At 53.8% G+C, this 17,879-nt stretch overlaps 1 protein-coding gene across 14 annotated transcripts in view; it reads right to left on the minus strand.

Annotated features, from left to right (window-relative positions):
* Positions 1-15,665: 15,665 nt before the first annotated feature.
* Positions 15,666-17,879, minus strand: part of CDK5RAP2 (CDK5 regulatory subunit associated protein 2) — a 185,154-nt gene continuing 182,940 nt past the window's right edge. For 10 of the 14 annotated variants that reach the window (XM_057548360.1, XM_057548356.1, XM_057548355.1 and 7 more), the window contains 3 exons: positions 17,634-17,714; positions 16,175-16,221; positions 15,666-15,758 (listed from right to left, as the gene is read on the minus strand). In XM_057548360.1, coding sequence (XP_057404343.1) covers positions 15,702-15,758; positions 16,175-16,221; positions 17,634-17,714 — 185 coding nt within the window. In that variant the 3' untranslated portion in view covers positions 15,666-15,701. The remainder of the gene's footprint in view (positions 15,759-16,174; positions 16,222-17,633; positions 17,715-17,879) is intronic. The other 4 variants (XM_057548361.1, XM_057548354.1, XM_007178129.2 and 1 more) reach the window with 1 other exon arrangement.

Consider the following 17,879-nt stretch of genomic DNA (forward strand, 5'->3'; position numbering starts at 1 on the left):
CTCCTGCCTCTCCTTCCTCTTTCTACAAGGCATGGCACCCTTCTAGCTAGTTCTTCTTTTAGCTCTACTGTCTCATAAAAAAAAAATTTTTTTTTTTTTTTTGGTTTTATAAATGCCATCCCCAGACTTCCCTGGTGGCACAGTGCTTAAGAATCCGCCTGCCCAAAGAATATACAAATCAATTTTCACTGCAAAGTAAAGGAGCTGTTACAGTGGAGGATTACTGGACTGAATGTCAATATTATGACATAGTATGAGTGTGTTTCATGTTTGGTAATTGCAATCATTGTTGCTTTTGTTATGGTCATCCATGTACAATGCTTGGTGTCAGTCTATCTCTTGTAAAAATAAAATACAGTGTGTGTGTGTGGAAAAAAAAAAAAAAAGAATCCGCCTGCCAATGCAGGGGACACGGATTTGATCCCTGGTCCGGGAAGATCCCACATGCCGTGGGGCAACTAAGCCCGTGCGCCACAACTACTGAGCCTGTGCTCTAGAGCCCGCGAGCCACGGCTACTGAGCCCACGTTCCGCAACTACTGAAGCCCGCGTGCCTAGAGCCCGTGCTCCGCAACAAGAGAAGGCACTACAATGAGAAGTCTGCGCACCAGAACAAAGAGTAGCCCCCGCTCGCCGCAACTAGAGAAAGCCTGCGCGCAGCAATGAAGACCCAACGCAGCCAAAAATAAATAAATTAAATAAATAAACTTTTAAAAAAGAAGAGAATAAAAATTAAAATAAATGCCATCCTCATGAAGTGGCAAAGGGGACTTTTTAAGGTAGCAGGATATAAAGTCAGGTGACCTGTGCCTCTGGAGAGACAGTAAGAAAATCCACTGTAATGGCTTTATACTGAGATAGTATCATTTACAAATTATATAGGGTTAGGTTCCTTCTGTAAACTTTTACGTTTTTTTTTTCTTATTCTAAAAATAATATTGTTTACTGTAATTTTTTATTGTAAGTAATATAAGTAATATTGCTTATTGCAGAAAACGTTGAAAGATAAAGAAGGAAATAAAAGTCACCCACAATCCCACAATCCAGATACAAACTCTATTAACATTTTGGTGGCTTTTCTTCCATGCTGTTTTACTAACACCTCTGAAAGCATGTCATATATTGCACCCTGCTTTTTCCATTCAACACTATATTGTGAGTGTATCCTCACTTCATTAAAAATTCTTTAAAAAATTTTTTTTCCCAGCGTAATACTCCAGGGTACCAACATCTGTTTAATCAAGCTCCTAATATTGAATATTTTAGATCTTCTAGTTGTTCACTACTGATCTCTCAGCCTAACATTTTTTTTATCTGTTCATTTGTATGTGTTGTCATAATTGATGGGCTTAGCCTTGCAGCTCCCTTGGTTTCCGGTACCACATCCGTGATGCTAGGCAGCGGGTCCTGAGGGATGCCACCACCACCTACACACAGGGACAGTCCCCTTCCCCAAAGGGCAGCGTTACTTCACAGGCCCTCCCTTGCTTCTGATCCTCACCCAGGGCCACGCCAGAGCTCCCTGACCGAGCTCCCATGTTTGTATCTCCGGAAACAGAAGTTCTCAGCCAAGTCCTTCTAGAAGGCTCTGCGCTCCTTATGTGAATAAGCCCCTCCCTCTCAGCCCCCCAGCCCCAGAAGGTGAATGTGAAGTTTTCTAAACCCCCAAAATAAACGGCTGCCTTCCACCCTAACCCCTGAGAATCAGGTGCCTACTTACCTTGCATCTGCATAATTAAGGTCCCTCATCTGTCCCATCCGCAAGGGGAGGGGGCACGAGAGGAGATTAGAGGCCAGAGAGGACCCACCAGAGAGATCCTGGAGCCAGTGCCCATCCTCCAAGCCAGGAAGTGGAGCTCATGTCGGAGAAGGGATGGCATTGCTCCACATTCACGACTTCTCATCGGGTGCCCCCGTCCAGCTGGACTTATTCATTACCTCTCATTATGCCAGGGTCTGGGCTAGGGAAGGGGAGGCCTGGGGTCTCGCTGCAGCTCTACCACGAACATCCTGTGTTAGTGTTAGTGGCATGACCTCCAGACAGTCACTTTCTAGCAGCTCCCAGAGGCCATGCTGTTTCTCCTCCTAATTATCGAGGACTCATTTAGAAGGCGCCTCCTCCCTCCTCCGTGTCCTCCCAGCCCCCCTCCCTCCCCAATCCCAGCCCCCATGTAGCCCGTGTTATAAGGAGGGTACCATCTGACTATGAGCTCAGCGAGGGCAAAGGCTCTGTCCAATTCCAAGTGGGCACTCAGCACTCGACCCCAGGTCCGGCCCCAGCACACAGAGGGTACTCAGTGCCAAGGGCCCACATGCCTGCCCGAGGCATGATGGGGGAGGGAGCCCCACCGTCACTCCCCCCGGGGCCACCACTGCAATGGTCAGAGCAGTACATTCAGGAGTCAGTCTTGGGGTCCCAGACACTGGTCCCTAGAAGTGGCCTCCCTGTGATGGGCCCTCAGCCCCCAGCATTGCCTTGAGACGGCCCCCAGGGAGTTTCAGGTCCTATGAAGGAGCAATTTGTACTTCAGGCTGTTCATGAATCCCTGAACAGAGGAATTAATTACTGTCTGTCAAAATTGGACTTCTCCCTTCCTTCGAGATGCATCTTCTTTTTATTCTTAATTAATTTTTAAAATTACGAAGTCAGTGCGGTCTAATTTATTTTACTTTTAGCATTATTTCTCTGATAAGCAATTTCGTTTTATGCCAGGCACTCGCCTCGGCACCAGTCTGTCACATCGGCTCTCCCTTCCTGGGGCTGCGTCAGACCCGAAAGCCCAAGAACCAGGGGCCTCAGATGTGTTGCTCCCTTCCTGGGCCTCAGTTTCCCTGCTGAGAGATGAACACATTCCACTAATCCACTCCTGAGGGCCCCTACCTGCCTCGCTGTCTGTGTTTCCATGAGCTCATCCCTCCCTCGTCCCAGGATCGATGGAAGGGGTGATACTGAGGCGCTGGCCTTGTAAATGCACAGCGCTCAAGAGCTTATGATGTGCTTCCCCGTGCGTGTCTCACTGACCCTACAAAAACCCTCTGAAGCAGGGCCTGTCATCCCATTTTACAGGTGAGGAAACTGACGCCCAAAGAGGAGGCATTACTAGGACATGCTGGAAAAAAGGATTTCAATCCAGGCCCCGACTCCAAATCTGACAACACTTCCACTTCATCCTGAAACCTAAATGGTGATGGTTATAAATTTCCACTTGAAGACCTGTGATTGAGACCCAGATGCTGACAGGACAGGTCCTGCAGGATTCCAGTTTTAGTCTGCCCCTTACCCCTTCTCCCTTCTTCTGGTAAACTCATCCTCTTGTTTGGGGGTCTCCTCCCCGATCCAACCTCCCCACCCCACATGCTAGCCAGGAACCCAAATGAGAGGAGCTCGCTTCATCTGGTACCCTCCTCTCAGCCACGGGGACCACTCACAGGGTGACCCCATGACTCAATTCAAGCCAATCAGGGGCTTCCCTGGGACTTTTCTCACCACAGCTGCAGAGGGAGAGTGTTTTCCTCTCTGGTTATGAAGCTGAGAAGGCGTGAGCCAGAAAGCGGCTGCGGCCGTGTCCCCCACCTCCAGCCCACCCAGGAGGGAGGGGGTCAGCCACAGAGATAAGGTGATGCTAAGTTGTGTGAGTCCTTGGTTCCAGCTCTTCCCCAGGCGGGCTCCACCCGTGGCCTCCCAGCTGGGCACACAGACGATAAACCTCCTTTGTGGTCCAAATTGGTCTGAATGGGGTTTCTGTCACTTGCTGCCCTAGGGGGTCTGACGGGCATAGACTGGCTTGTAGAGCTGGAAGAAAATAGGAGCCCAGCCTGATGTGTCCAGGAACTGCCTCTAGTCAGTGACGCCAAACACTGTGGGCTAAGGGGCTAAAAGTGGATGTTCTGAAACCCAGGAATGTCTCTGTCTGCTTGTCCCTTCCCCCTTCCGGAGGAGGAAGCCACGAGTAGGAGGCTGCTATGCCAGGCCCTCCAGGCTCCAGCCCACACTTCCTCCAGCTCACCTCCCACCCCAGTATCTGTCACACACAGCCTCACCTCATCACGTATCCACAGCAGCGTGGGGACCAGATCTTGCCACACTTCTGCACATTGGTTCCCTCAGCCAGGCCCTCCTGCCACCGCCCACCTACTCATCTCAGACCACACCTCCACCAGAAGGCCTTCTGGGAGGCTGGAAGATTCAGGCCTATCTTGTTAAAAAGCTCAGGATGTGCTCGAACAAACTGAATTGTGATTTGAGAAGGTTCTTATAGTCTAGGCAGCAAGAGCTACATAGATAATTACAATTGGGGAACACAGATGACCTGACATGGCTATATGGTGATCAGGGGATACATGGGTGGAATAAGCCAGGGGAATCTCAGAGGCTGTGATTGAGCCGGGACTGGGGACACGTGTCTACATGTGTCACGCTGGCCGAGTGCGGAGCGTGACCACAGGCCCCAGAGGGCCGCTGTAGCAAGATACCACCAACTGGGTGGCTTAAAACAGCAGAAATTTCTCCTCTCACAATTCTGGAGGTTAGAGGTCCAAAATCAAGGCATCATCCGGGCCAGGCTCCCTACGAGGCTCTGGGTAGAATCCTTGCCTGCCGTCCGTTCTGTTTCTGGTGTGGCCGGCAATCCTCGGCCTTCCTTACTCGCAGCTGCGTCACTCCAGCCTCTGCCTCTGTTGTCGTCACATGGCTTTCTCTGTGTGTCACTGTGTCTTCACTTGGTGTTTCCCCCCATGTCTCTCTCATCTCTTCTTATAAGGACACCAGTTTCCTTGCGTTAAGGGCCTACCCCCCTCCCGTATGACCTCATCTTAGCTACATCTGCAACGACGCTGTTTCCACTAAGGTCACATTCTGAGATACTGGGGGTTAGGACGTCAAAGTATCTTTCTGGGGGGACACAGCTCCACCCATACCAGAGGCCACACCCCCCAGGGACGCGCTGTGTGACCTTGGTTGTGCCCATTCCCTCTCTGGGCCTCAGCCTGTCCTCCTGTAAGACAGGGGCTGGCACACCACCCCTCCGGTGCTGCCTGTGTTTCTCCAAGTCCTTTTTTTTTTTTTTTTTTTAACATCTTTATTGGAGTATAATTGCTTTACAATGGTGTGTTAGTTTCTGCTGTATAACAAAGTGAATCAGTTATACATACACATATGTTCCCATATCTCTTCCCTCTTGCATCTCCCTCCCTCTCACCCTCCCTATTCCACCCCTCTAGGTGGTCACAAAGCACCCGAGCTGATCTCCCTCCTTTTGAAGAATCTGTTCCCCTCCCCTCACTGCACCGCCTCTGATCTCCGGCAAGGCGGCATGGGGAAAAGAGCTCAGATGACTCCAAACTGTATCTTCGCCATAAAACAAATATCATGAAAGCCTTTTGATGTCACCCTGATGGAGTGCAGAAAACCCCCCTTCAACCCCCCCACCCCAACTTTGCGCTTTTAATTGCATCCTTTTTGCTATTTTTTTCTTCTCCTTTACAACTTGCGTTTGCTTTCATGTTACGCATTATTTATTTAGTTGCTTGTCAATTAGTGTCTATTCTCCGAGTGACAAGCACATTAGCAGCTGCAGAGATTAGAATTAAAATTTGCAGCCCAGTTGGTGCTACCAAAGCCATGCCTACCCAACTGAGAGGACAGCACCTCTTTGTCATTTCAAAAGATGACCTTCTCCTTCTCCCTGTTCCTGGCTCCCGATTTAATTCCAACTGACTGCTCCATGGTCACTGCACGGTGATGGCTTTGAGATGGAACTTTTTCAGATGCACAAAGGAAGATGCAGACTCCTGTTAACAGCGGCCTTTGATGACGGTTAGTGTAAAGAAGGAGTCGCTGGATTTGAATAACGGGCTCCGATGGCCTGTTAAGGGTTCTAAATCAGCCAGCCCAACGTGCCACACCCCTGGTCCACAGTTCAGCCGACATTCCTGACATGGCAGCGTGACCAGCTCCTTGATTCACTGGGTATGTGACCCTGAGCAAGTGAATTAACCTCACAGATCCGTCAGGCAGCCTGCACAGGGCAGGGAGGAGCATGACGGGGAGGAAGCCTTCTTAACTCAGTGCCCTTTAGGGATTCCCGCATCTCCCCACAGACCCACCACAGCTCAGCCCCTAGGGCTGGGCCCCCCACCTGGATAGTTAGCAAGTGCCCATGACTGAGTGTTGAGAAGGGGTCTGAGCACCAGTGAGAGGACGTGAGTGCCAATCCCAGCTTTGCCCAATTTGGGATATGGTCTCCGGCAAGCACTTCCCCATCTGGACAAAGAAGGCGTGGGGCCACTGGTTTGCAAAAGGGGGTCCCCTGGAGCCCCAGTATTTTGTGGAGAGGCCTCAGAGAGGGGCGTGGAGGGGTAGCAGGCTCCCAAAGTGGTCAAGACCCAGGGTAGCCCATCCTGGCTTCCTGCAGAGCTGACCCCTCGGTCTGCTTGTATATGAGATTCTTTCAGAAGAAGGGGTTCCAATTCCCCCAAAAGGTATTTGGGGACCACGGGCAGGACGATGGCTGGGACGGGAGATGCTGGCGTTGCCAGGTCTGCATCTTGCATGGATCGCCTCATCCCTCAAGGATCCACCCTCCCCATCTGTCTAAAGTAGGGTTGGACCAAAGGATCCCAAAGTGTCCTCCCAACTCGGAAGCTCGGGTATCCTGATTTCACACCGGCAGAACCATCATGAAGGAAGTGTGGGAACCGGGTGAAGACGGACAATTATCACAACCCAATATAACACTCTAATGGCAGAATCTTTTATATTAGAATAGATATTATGGAGCACAGTTCCATCAAATGAATATAATAGACTTGTTTTATATTACAATGCACACTGTAATTACACATTTCAATAATTCCTTCAATGTGTTACATAGAAGCGTTCTGAAGTAATGGAGTCCTGGAACCATATATAATAAATCACCTAAGGGGAGGATGCCGTGGGTGGTAACAGGGTGACAAAGAGGCCTCCTAGCCGGCCGGGAGAGCCATCATCTTCTCAGCCCAGGGCTGCTTGGCTGTGACTCTGCTCTCCGGAGGCTCTTCAGAGGAGGCCCTTTGTCCAAGCACCTGCCCATGTAGGCAGGAATCCCCTCTCTGACATCCCCAACGGCACTTCACACCACACCTCTAGGGACCACGGGGAGCTCACCCCCAGGCTACCTATTGGAAGGGCCCTGTGATTAAGAAATTACACTACTGCATGCATATGGCACTCAATCTCTAAATTCATATGATCATATCTGTACTGATTATTTGAAGCATTATAGTAGATTCCTATTGCTGCTATAACAAAGCACAACAAACTTAGTGGCTTAAGACAAATTTATTCTCTTATGGTTCTATAGATCAGGAGTCTGACATGGGTCCAACTGGGCTAAAATCAAGGAGTTGGCAGGACTGTGCCCCTTGCTGGAGTTTCTAGGAGCACATCTGCTTCCTTGCCTTTTCCAGCTCCTCCATGTCGCCTGCACTCCTTGACTAGTGGCCGCTTCCCTTCACCTTCAAAGCCAGCCACTCTCTGACCCCTTTTCTGTTGTCACGTCTCTCTGACCGTGGCTGGGAACAGTTCTCCTCTTTTAAGGACTCGTGTAATTAGCATGTCCCACCTGGATAATCCAGGATAACCTCCCCAGCTCAAGGTTTTTAACATTAAGCACATCTGTAAATTCCCTTTTGCCATGTAATGTAAATATTCACAAGTTCTGGGGATTAGAGATTGGACATCTCTGGGGGACACTGTTCTGCCTACCATGGGCGTTATTTTATTATTACAATACCAAAGAGACTGTGAGTTCCTCCTCACCTGTAAAAGGACATGACAGTTTGTAGGATTAAGTGCGACAATATATGTGTAGAGCATGGCATATACATGCTTGATGAATGGAAAACAACTTCAATGAACCAGGGTGAAAGTATCAATGAGATAATCTACTTTGTCAATATCCCTCCAAAAGCAAGTCATGGGAAATGATCTCAAGGCTCTCAGTGCAGTATGGCAAGTCATGGACAGAGTAAGACTATTCACCTCCCTTGTTTGGACTCTATACCTCTATTAATGCAGCCAAGGTACCATTAGCATTTGAGGTCCCTTATTCTTCGGTCTCAGTTAACTTAGCTGATTGTAGTCAGTTAAAACCCTAAATCTGTCTCCGGTTCCAAGGGGCAAATAAGATCATGCCCATTTTAAAGGGGGATAAACTGAGGCTTAAAGATGGAGACCCAGAGGTGACGGCTGAGATGAGTCTTTAAGGATGAGTGGAGTGAGTCAGGCTGAGGATGTGGTAGATACATGTGCAAAGTCCAGAGCTGCAGAGAACAGATGGTGCCTTCAGGGCCTGTGAGGAGTGTGGCAAGTCTGGCCCTCATGGGTGGGAGTGGGGTTAACATCCAAAGATACTGGAGATGAAGGCCAGGGTCCGACTGGGGAGAGCTTGCATGCCGAGGAGGAAGGGGCACTCGGTCTTGGGAGGGTGTGTGCAGGCAGGGAGTGAAATGATGGGGCTTGTGATTGACAAGCTCACCTGGGCTGTGCACAGAGACTGGACGGGACAGGCAGGGGCAGGAGACAGGGAGACCCGTGAGGACCCAGGCCAGTAAGGAGGAGGCAGATGGAGAGGAGAGGATGGAGGCTGGGTGGGCTGGTGAGAGGACATCCTTCTGGGGAGACTGAAGTATCTAGGGGGTCAAGGGAGCTGATCTCAAAGACAGGGAGCCCCCAAGGGAGGAATCGATTTGGGGGGAAAGGGATGCATATTACCCCCACCTTAAAGATGAGAAACTGAGGCCGGGTGCGTTCAGACCCCTCGGCGAGGTCAGCTGGTAGTCATGGGGCTGAATCCCGGGTCCTTCCTACACAACTGCTTGGTCCTACCGTCCTCGGGTCACCAGGTCACTCTAGGGCGACATGCAGAGTCGGCGGATTAAACAAGAGTCCCAGCTGGTCCCCGGGAGGCCACCTCCAGGCGGGTCCCCTCCCCACTGCCCCTGCACCAGGCTTCCTGCAGCAGCAGCAAGAAGAGAGCGGGATTCCCGTGTCCCCAGAGCCGTGGCTCCCCCGCCTGGAGATGACCTGAGTCCCCCACCAGCCTTACTGCCAGCTTTTCTCTTCCTGCCTGTCCCCCTTTCCCTGGGCTTTCTCCCTCCTCTCACTGCAACCATCACCACTGGTTCCCCAAGGCCACAAAATAAAAGGCCCCAACTCTGGGCATCCTGTGTACAACTTCACGCTTCACACCCTGGCCTCGAGTCACCACCACGGGTCTCCTGGTGGCCTCTGTGCCCTTGCACAGGCTGTTCCCTCTGCCTGGAGCGCCCCTTCCCTACACCTCGCCCCGTAACACTCTGCCTACTTTGAAGGACACAGGCGGCGTGAACACCCTCCCCACTGTGGAGCCAGACCCAGACTTCTCTCCCTCACCCTCACCCCTGGCACACATGCACGCACAGCCCCCGACATCCGTGCACACACACAGCTCCCCAAGTCCTCCTAAGAGTCTCGAATCCACCTCGCTGCCCTGTGCCTGGCCCTGGCCTGGATCCTCCCAGCAGCTTCACCTCATCCCCCGACTGCCCCCCGACGCTGTCCCTTCCCTGCCAGCTTGGCCTTTGCCCTGACACCCTCCCGGGAGCCCTGCTGCTCCCAGGATGCCCGCCTGCCTGGGGCTGCTGGCACCTGAGGCCTCGTCAACCTCTCCAAGCCGTCTGTCCCCACAGGTTCCCAGCCGGCCTTCGCCACTCGCCCACAGCATGCAGGGCATCTTCCCTGCCCACCTGCAAGGCCTTTTTCCAGGTGCCCCTGTTGTTATCATTTACATGACGTAACATAACGGGATGCTGCCCTCTCACCCACCAGCTCTGGGCGAAGGTGAGTGACGGAAGATGGTGAATTCGATTAAAAACAAATGTCTCTGAAACCCTTCCTATGCTGAGAGTCCAGGCCCGACCCCCCGAGAAATGGTCTTGCCTGCAGGCAGAGGCCACGGCATCAGCTAGGTTCTCTGAATACTCTAGGGGGAGAATATGAGGGGACCCTGAATTACCAGAAACACCAGTGTCATCAAAATAAAGTGACCCTTGCCAAGAGAACCGTGGTGAAATGGAAGCCAAAATCAGTTTGCCCATTTTGCAGAGAAGAAAACTGAGGCTCCAAGAGGGGAAGAAAAAGAGAAGAAAAGAAAAGAAAACACACACACACACTCAGGCTTCCAACCATTGGCTTCTGCAGCCAAAAAGCCTCAGGATCTGGTTCCCCGTGTCTGTGACCCCCGACCCCGCCGTCATTTTGGAGCCAGGACGGCCATTTCTCTTTCTTCCCTGCTGTCTGCCGTCACCGGCATCCAGCGCCACAAATGAGCTGGGGCCATACGTTGTTCTGTTTGGAAGAAGAAAATAGCATTAATACAAACAGAGGATCTTTTAAAAGCTGAAAACCTGTAATTATGCTCTCATGTGAATGCCTGTTAAAAATGATGTGATTCCGGCATTTGAGAGAGGAGCGTGTGGGAAGGCGGCCGGTGAAAACACTGTGTGGTTTTACTAACATCGTGATCCAGCAGGAGAGGGGCTCACCAGGCCCAGTGCTGCCCTCTGGGGTCAGGTGGGGGTAACCGCTTCTCCAAGGATGGGGTCAAAATGAATGAGCTGGAGGGGCCCTGGGAAACCTGGACGGAGGCTAGAGGGGTGAGCTAGCTAGAGATGGCTCCAGCTCCCCGTCTCCTGTTCAGGATGGAGAGGCTGAGGCCACGCCTGGGACAGGGCGGGCTTTGCAACTGGAGGCAGGAAACTTCTGGACACCCTGCCAGCGAGGATCACACCCCAGCCCACCTGAGCCCCCTTGCACTTACCATACTGAACAGTGCTTGCACGTAGCACAGTGGTGGGGACCTGGGCTCTGCAGCCTGCTGGCCTCCGTCTGAATCCAGCTCTACGGCCGACTGGCCGTGTGATCTTGGGCGGGTCACTCTGTGTCCCAGTCAGTCCTTTATCTGAGAAAAGCAGCATCTCCCCCATAGGGTATCACATGATGGCCTGTGATATTACAATGCCTGCCCAGCTCACAGGAGCCCCTGAACAAGCCTTCCCTATTGGCCTCATTACTTGTCTGTTCTCCCCATCAATCTGAGTCCTTCCAGAAGGCGGTGGGAGAAGTTTTGGGAATGTCTGATGAGTGAATATATTTGCTGGCCTGTGGCTGGCACTGGGGCCAGAGTGGTGAGCAATCACACGGGGTCTGTGCCTTCATGCCCTCCCAGCTAGTGACGGGAGGAGGGGGGCATAAGCCCCCCAAAATCACACTCACACAATCCAAAGCCACAACTGTGGCCAAGTGCCAGTGAGAGGGAATCATCATATGTGAGAGTGAATGATAGGGTCTCCTGATCGGAAAAAATCCTCTGACTAGGCAACTAGCAAGAGAAACAAGAGAAGCCAGGGAAGTGGACGGGAGCGTGCTAGGCAGGGGGCAGCATGTGCAAAGGCCCTGTGGCTGGAGAGAGGACAGCCCTATGAAACTGGAGCATGGGGAGCTGAGAGGGCAGGCGGCTGGTGGGGAAGGAGGAATGGGCAGGGCTCAGCACACCCGGGGCCTGCAGGCAATGCTAAGTGCAATGGGAAGCATTCAACATTTTAAACCAAGAAGATAATAGGATCAGCTTTACACTTTGAGCTCTAGCTATGGGTGGGGACATTTGCAGAGGGTAGGGGTGGACGTGAGGAGGCCAGTTGGGAAGCCATTGCAGCAAGTGGTCCAGGTGAGAGACGATGGTCCAAGGTGGACCATCTGGAGATGAGTGAGGAATGGCCTTGAGAGGTAGAGTGGATAGTGAGGCCATGGTCGTGGACGAGACACAGCGGGTGAGGGAGAAGGAGGTGTCGAGGATGCCTCCAGCACGTGCTGCTGGCCAGAGGCAGGACCTTCACGGAGATGAACGAACAAGCAAACCCCAGTGATGTGGCCAATGTCCGGGCCTCCCAGCCGTTATAAATCTTTATCCTTCCCCATCATCATCTTGCAGATGAGGGAATGGAAGCAGGTTCTATTAGGAGCCCCAAGGGCCACAGCAAGACCCTGGGCCTCTGGACCCGCCCACACCCACCCCACCTGGCGCCCAGCAGAGTGAGCTGGGAAGGCCCCATCTGCGGCAAGAGGTAAACACGACTGGCCCCGAAGGTAGCGTCCTGGGCTTCTCTGGAGACGGGATGAGTAATTCTGATAATTGAATTTTTGAGTTAGACTTAAAATATGGCCAAGATTGAAGAGGCAATTTGGCAGGGTCCGGAGCCCCCAGGCAGGTTTCTCTGCTCCACACCGCGGAGAACTTATTAACAAGATCACTCTTCCTCCCTTCCACAGCCCCCCATTTACAAGCAGTTCTCAGGGCTGCTGTGGCGAAGAATTCAATTGTGTGTCTCTGGGCTCCAGCTCTGGTCACCCAAAGATGTCTTGGTGGAAAGGGCAGAGGGAGAATACTTGGGTTGTAACGCAGGGAAGGGCTGCAGGTTTTGGAAGAGACGGCATTTCAGGGAGACCCTGTATAATTCAGAGGACAGGATCATTTTGAGAACAGGTTTCAACAGACTCGGGTTCAGATTCTGGCTCCAGCACGTGCTCAGGTGACGACGCTCCACCCCTCAGTTTTCTCCCTTGTAAAATGGGCAGGTGGTACAGATAAACGAGACGATGCCCAGTGTGACTACCGCGAATCAGGTGGGCGCCAGCCTGTGGGGGGCGAGCGGGCCCACCGGCAGAGGGCTGGTGCCTCTCTCCCCTCTTCCTTCTCGCTGGGTATTTAGCCCCTGCAGCTGCTTCTCTCAGGTGCAGCTCCTCAGGCACACGTGGTGGTTAATTTCACCAAGGGGGGAAATTGATGGGGGTTCTGATTAGGGCTTCAGAGCCTCCAGAATTCAGCTGCTGGTAAAATTAACTCACCAGCGACAATGGAACTTTCCCGGAGGTCCAAATTGTCTTTATTTGTGGAGTTTGTTCTTGGCCCTAATCCAGCCCAGACACATCGGGCTCCTCCTCCACCTCCCAGAGGAGGGCGGGCCTTCACTAGCCCAAGGTTGGGCATATCTTACACGATTCCAAACTGGGGGATAAAAATACACTTTGCTTTGGATTACTGTGTTCCTGAAAAGCTGTGGGTGACTAGAGCAAATGGCCAGCTGGATTCCCAGAAGCCCCTGCTCTCAGGCATCCTGGGTTTACCACCCAATGGGCAGGGGATGAACCATGATCCCCCCTCACAGCCTTTCCATCTCCCACAGGCCAACCACGTGCCAGGCAATATACTCAGAACTAGCAATGAAGCAGGCACTAACTGTGGGTGCATCTGAATCGGGGTCTGGCTTCCAAGGCTAGCCTGAGTTCTAACCACTGTACTACACCACCTAACCCCCAACTCCAGCCCTACCCCCCACTTACACTCCTGCGTTTTTGCACATCAACCATGGGAACTTAAAACAGAAGAAGAGTCACTGATTTTTGAAAGGCTCTTATTGTTCAGCTATTTCCAAATTACACAGGTTCACCCTGTGTGAGCAGGTCTGGGCTGAAAGGTAACCCCCATTTTCCAGGTGTAGAGACTTGTAACAGAAGCGTCCCGCTCGGGTCTAGATCCCGGCCTCCCGCTCCCTCCGCAGCACCGCGCTGAGCCATCTCGGCCGCAGCTCGGAGACTCCCTTGAGGAACTCAACGGTGTTGACTTCTAGAAAAAGGAGCTGCCACAGTACTTTATACCTAAATCTGAGTTTTCCCACACTGGAATGTATTGAGGTACACGTGTCCATGTATTTCTCACGACAAGAACTCAGATGACAGGAACCCAAGCGGAGAAGGTCCTTACTGGCCACGTACCCGCCCATCACTTGATGGGTAAGAGGAGAAGAGGTGCGGCCCTGGGATGAGAGGCCCAGGCCGACTCCCAGCCCGGGCTTCTGCTCCCCTACTCCCCCCGCCTCCAGCTGATGCAATCACGTCACCTCAGGTCACCGTCGTGTCTCGGGAGCTGCAGGGGCAGCAGCGCAGAGCGGGTCGGGGTTTGGAAGGACAGGCGGGATCAAGGCCCGGCCCCACCACTCATAAGCTAAGGACCTTGGACGGGTCACTCGGCTGTCCTGTGGACACGGGAGTGGTCCGGACCTCCCCAGAGTCCCCACCTCCAGGATGGTCACGGCGGGGGAGCCCACAGACCGTGCCGGACTGAGCGACGAAGCCATGTCACTCCGCATCCCCACGGTGGGGGGCGGATTCCTGAAGGCCCACTCGAAGCCGCCTAGGCAAGGAAATGGTGGGAGAGCATTCCAGAGAGAGAGCATCCCGGGCCGGGGCTGGGACGCTCCCAGGAGCTGACGTCAGCGCAGTCTGCCTGGAACGCGGAGGCGAGGGGGCGAGGCAGGGAGCCGGAGGTGCCGCAGGAGCAGACCTGGGCCCCGGCAGACTTGTTAGGGGTGAGGGCGGGGTGGTGCGGTGGTCAGCCCCGGGCTTTCTCTCTACACCTTGTCTGCTGCAGGGCCAAGGAGGGACCAGGTGGAAAAGGAAAAGGAACCACAGAAAGGAGCCTGTGGACGGGGACAGAGGTAAAGGGAGCAGAGACGAGGGTCTCCAAGCGGTCCAAGCAGAGGGGGGGACAAGGGAGCGAGCAGGCTGACAGACAGGAGGCGGTGGACGGAGGTCAGAACGTCAGCATGAGTGACGCACAGGGAGAGCAAACCAGGCTGGATGCAGAAAGGCCCAGGATGAGGGCAGGAACAGGGACAGAGAGGAGACCCAGTCGGGATTCAAACTGCTCCCAGTTGTGGGCTGACAAACGAGGCCCAGCTGCCCGGCTGCTCAGTGGCTCCGAGGTGCGGGGCACGGGGCCGCGAGGCAGAGAGAGCAGAGCTGGGCACGCAGCGTCGCGTCAGAGCATGGCCGGGGAGCCCCCGCCTTGGGCAGTGCCTCCTGGGGTGCCCTGGGCCAGTCTGCGGGCTCATCTGAACCCGGGGCCAAGCCCTGCCCTGTTTACTTCTCGGGGACACCGTGAAGCTCGGGCAGGACAAATGCAGCTCAGGTGTGGCAAATGCACCAGGCAGGACAGTGGGGAGGAAAGACCACCACCATCGTCAGGACACTGCGATGCCAAGTCCCCGGCCCAGGCCTCACTGGGTCTTTCCCACGCTGGGCGCGGCACCCCCGCAGGGCGCTGCTCCGGACGTCACCGTGCCGTCACTGTGCAGTGCCGAGGGCGCACCAGGCACCCTGGCCGCACCACGTGGCATCGTTCCTCTCTGGTCACTGAGTGGGCTCAGCACAAAGCTCAGGCGACCTCTGAGCGCCACGCCAGCCCCAAGACCCCCAGGCTGTCCTGGGCTTTAGGCTCTGCACAAAATAACTGCATCACCAGGTTGAAATGAGTCGTTTAATGAGCATCTTCAAACTGCGGGGCTGGCTGAGCACCAAGCAAAGCTGGGGGCGGGGGGAAACGCGAGCCCACCCCATGCCTGAGAGTAAAGCCTCAGCTCCGCGCCGGCCCCGGAGGTGACAGGCCTGGCCCCTGGAAGCTCCCACCCTATCTGACAACAACTCCACGCCAATCTTAAGGTGAAAGATGGGTCTCCTTTGGCCAGACAGCCCTTCTCCCCTCAATAAGCGGGAACCACGCTTGTAACAAAGAGACAGGACGAGCTAAGTGGGGAACCACAAGCTTTATTGGCTGAAAGTTCTCCTCAGGAGCCTGGCCTGCTGGGACTGGACGTTCCAGGATGGGCACTCCCGGGCCTAAGCTAGGAGAAGGGAGGGGAAAAAATGAGAATTTCAGGTCCCACGGAGGGTTTCTGGAGTAAGACTACTGACAGAATTATGGTGAGAATGCTATTCTGAAACTACTCTCAAAGACATACTGTTTGATCAGTAAATATTTATACAACCAGATGATAATGAAATATTTATCAAACGCCTACTATGTGCCAGGCATCGTTTGCTGTATTTCTCACTGGTAAAAACGGCAAACCAATAATTAGAACAACCATCAAAAACATGGGATGATAAAATGAAACTTTTCACGTGCTGCTGGCAGAAAAATACAACTGACAGAGAACATGTGACCGGGTTTCACCTTCAACTTCGTTTTTCAAAAGAAGCCATTGCCAGCCCCACACCCATTCCCATCCCCCAAATGGCTTTCTCAAAGGGGCATCACCTCCAGGTTTCCTCTGGCCTTCCGAAGGACTTTGTGCGTTACAACCACTAAGGAAAGAGCAAAGAACGGGATGATTAGACATAGATGCCCAGGAAGACAGTGTAAAAGCCAAACGCAGGGAGGACCCCCAAGCCCCACATGGTTCAGGTATGTGGTCAGCCCTGTAGCATCCAGACCCAGACGTGTAAGGCCCCACCTGCCCCATCACACACCCCAGGATCAAATAACCCACCAGAGAGGGTGGACCAGAGACCCTGCCTCAAGTCCACGCTAAGCCACAACCTCGGCGATACTAGAAGGCAGAGCAAGCGACACCACTTTATAGACGGAAACTGAGGCTCTGCAGGGCCAGCAGGACCCCCAGCGCCCGCCTCTGCGGGCTGGGCTCGTGGTGCCGGGCAGGGGAGAGGCCTGCACCTGACTAGCGCCCCTCAGCCCCCCGGAGAAGCAGCGCTGGGAAGGGGGTGCGCCCGCTCCAAGCAAACCCACTCGTGAAGGCCAAGTCGAGGGTCGAGGGCACAGCAGTCCTCGGAGCGGGGGACCTAATGACGGGGAGGAGGACCGGACCGTGGGCGTCTCTCTCCTGAGCTGCCCTCCAGTGGCCCCCTGGGCCAGGCACACTCTACCTGGACAGCAGCGGGCGGGGCGGGATGATCTCACAGGTCCCTGTGATCTGACTGATGCCCTCCGAGCTGCGTGAGGCAGATCCCCAGCGCATCAGAACCCACGGGGCGGGGCGGAGTGCCCGCTTTCAGGGCAGCAACTGTAAAGTAAGGTGGCTTCTTCCCTCAGTCCCTGTCTTGTCCAACAAACGCCAGCAGCAGCAGGAATGCCGCCACTGAGGCACCGAGGGGAGATCGGCCCGATAAGGGATCCACCTGAAACAGGCTTTGGTGATGGCCAGGGACTCCGGCTACCCCCAGGGAGGACACACAGGCTTCCGGAACTGGGCCTTTGGCCAGTGGGGCCCAAGGCTGAGAGAGTCTCCCCGTCGGTACACACGGCCCAGCTACCCAATGGCTTATTCAGAATAGGTGCCATGTGGTAGCCTTGAGAAAATATTTCTTGCCTCACGAAAATTTCCATCTGGAGGTAACGAAGTCTGTTTGCAATCTGTGACACCGTGGGAGGGGACAGATGGTGTGGGCTTTGTTTTTAACTGGGCAAAGTGAATTTCAGAGGTGCCCACTGCCTCTCTGTGCCCTTCCCCAGCCCCACGCCGCAGGGCAGACATTCTTAACCTGGGCCCAAGGCTATGCATTGGAGCGTCCTAAATCCTCAGAAACCATGTGCAAATCTTGGTGTGTACAAGGATGCGTGCATCCTTCTGGGGAGAGAGATCCCCTCTCCTGAGATTCGCCAAGGAGCCTGTGATCCGGAAAAGATTCAGTACCATGGCTGCGGAAGTTAAAAATAATGTTAAAATAGTACTAAAAGTACAGAGCGATCTAAGTCTCACCTGGCGCAAGTGTGAAGGGGCCCCATGTCTGAACTGCACTGCCCACGTTCAGAGCCAGAAACTCCCACTGAGATGAGAAGCCTGAGGGACAGAGTGGGGAAGAGCTCGTCCCAAATCAAGGCTGGTCCCAGGCAGAGGCGTGACCAGAACCCAGGTCTGTCTGACTCAGCACCCGCTCTTTCCACCTCAGCAGGGCACTGGCAAGGAAGACACCAGCCTCAGTGGTGTCCAGCGGTGACAGGTGGT

The sequence above is a fragment of the Balaenoptera acutorostrata genome, chromosome 6, assembly GCF_949987535.1.
Source record: "Balaenoptera acutorostrata chromosome 6, mBalAcu1.1, whole genome shotgun sequence".
In the NCBI taxonomy this organism is placed as follows: domain Eukaryota; kingdom Metazoa; phylum Chordata; class Mammalia; order Artiodactyla; family Balaenopteridae; genus Balaenoptera; species Balaenoptera acutorostrata.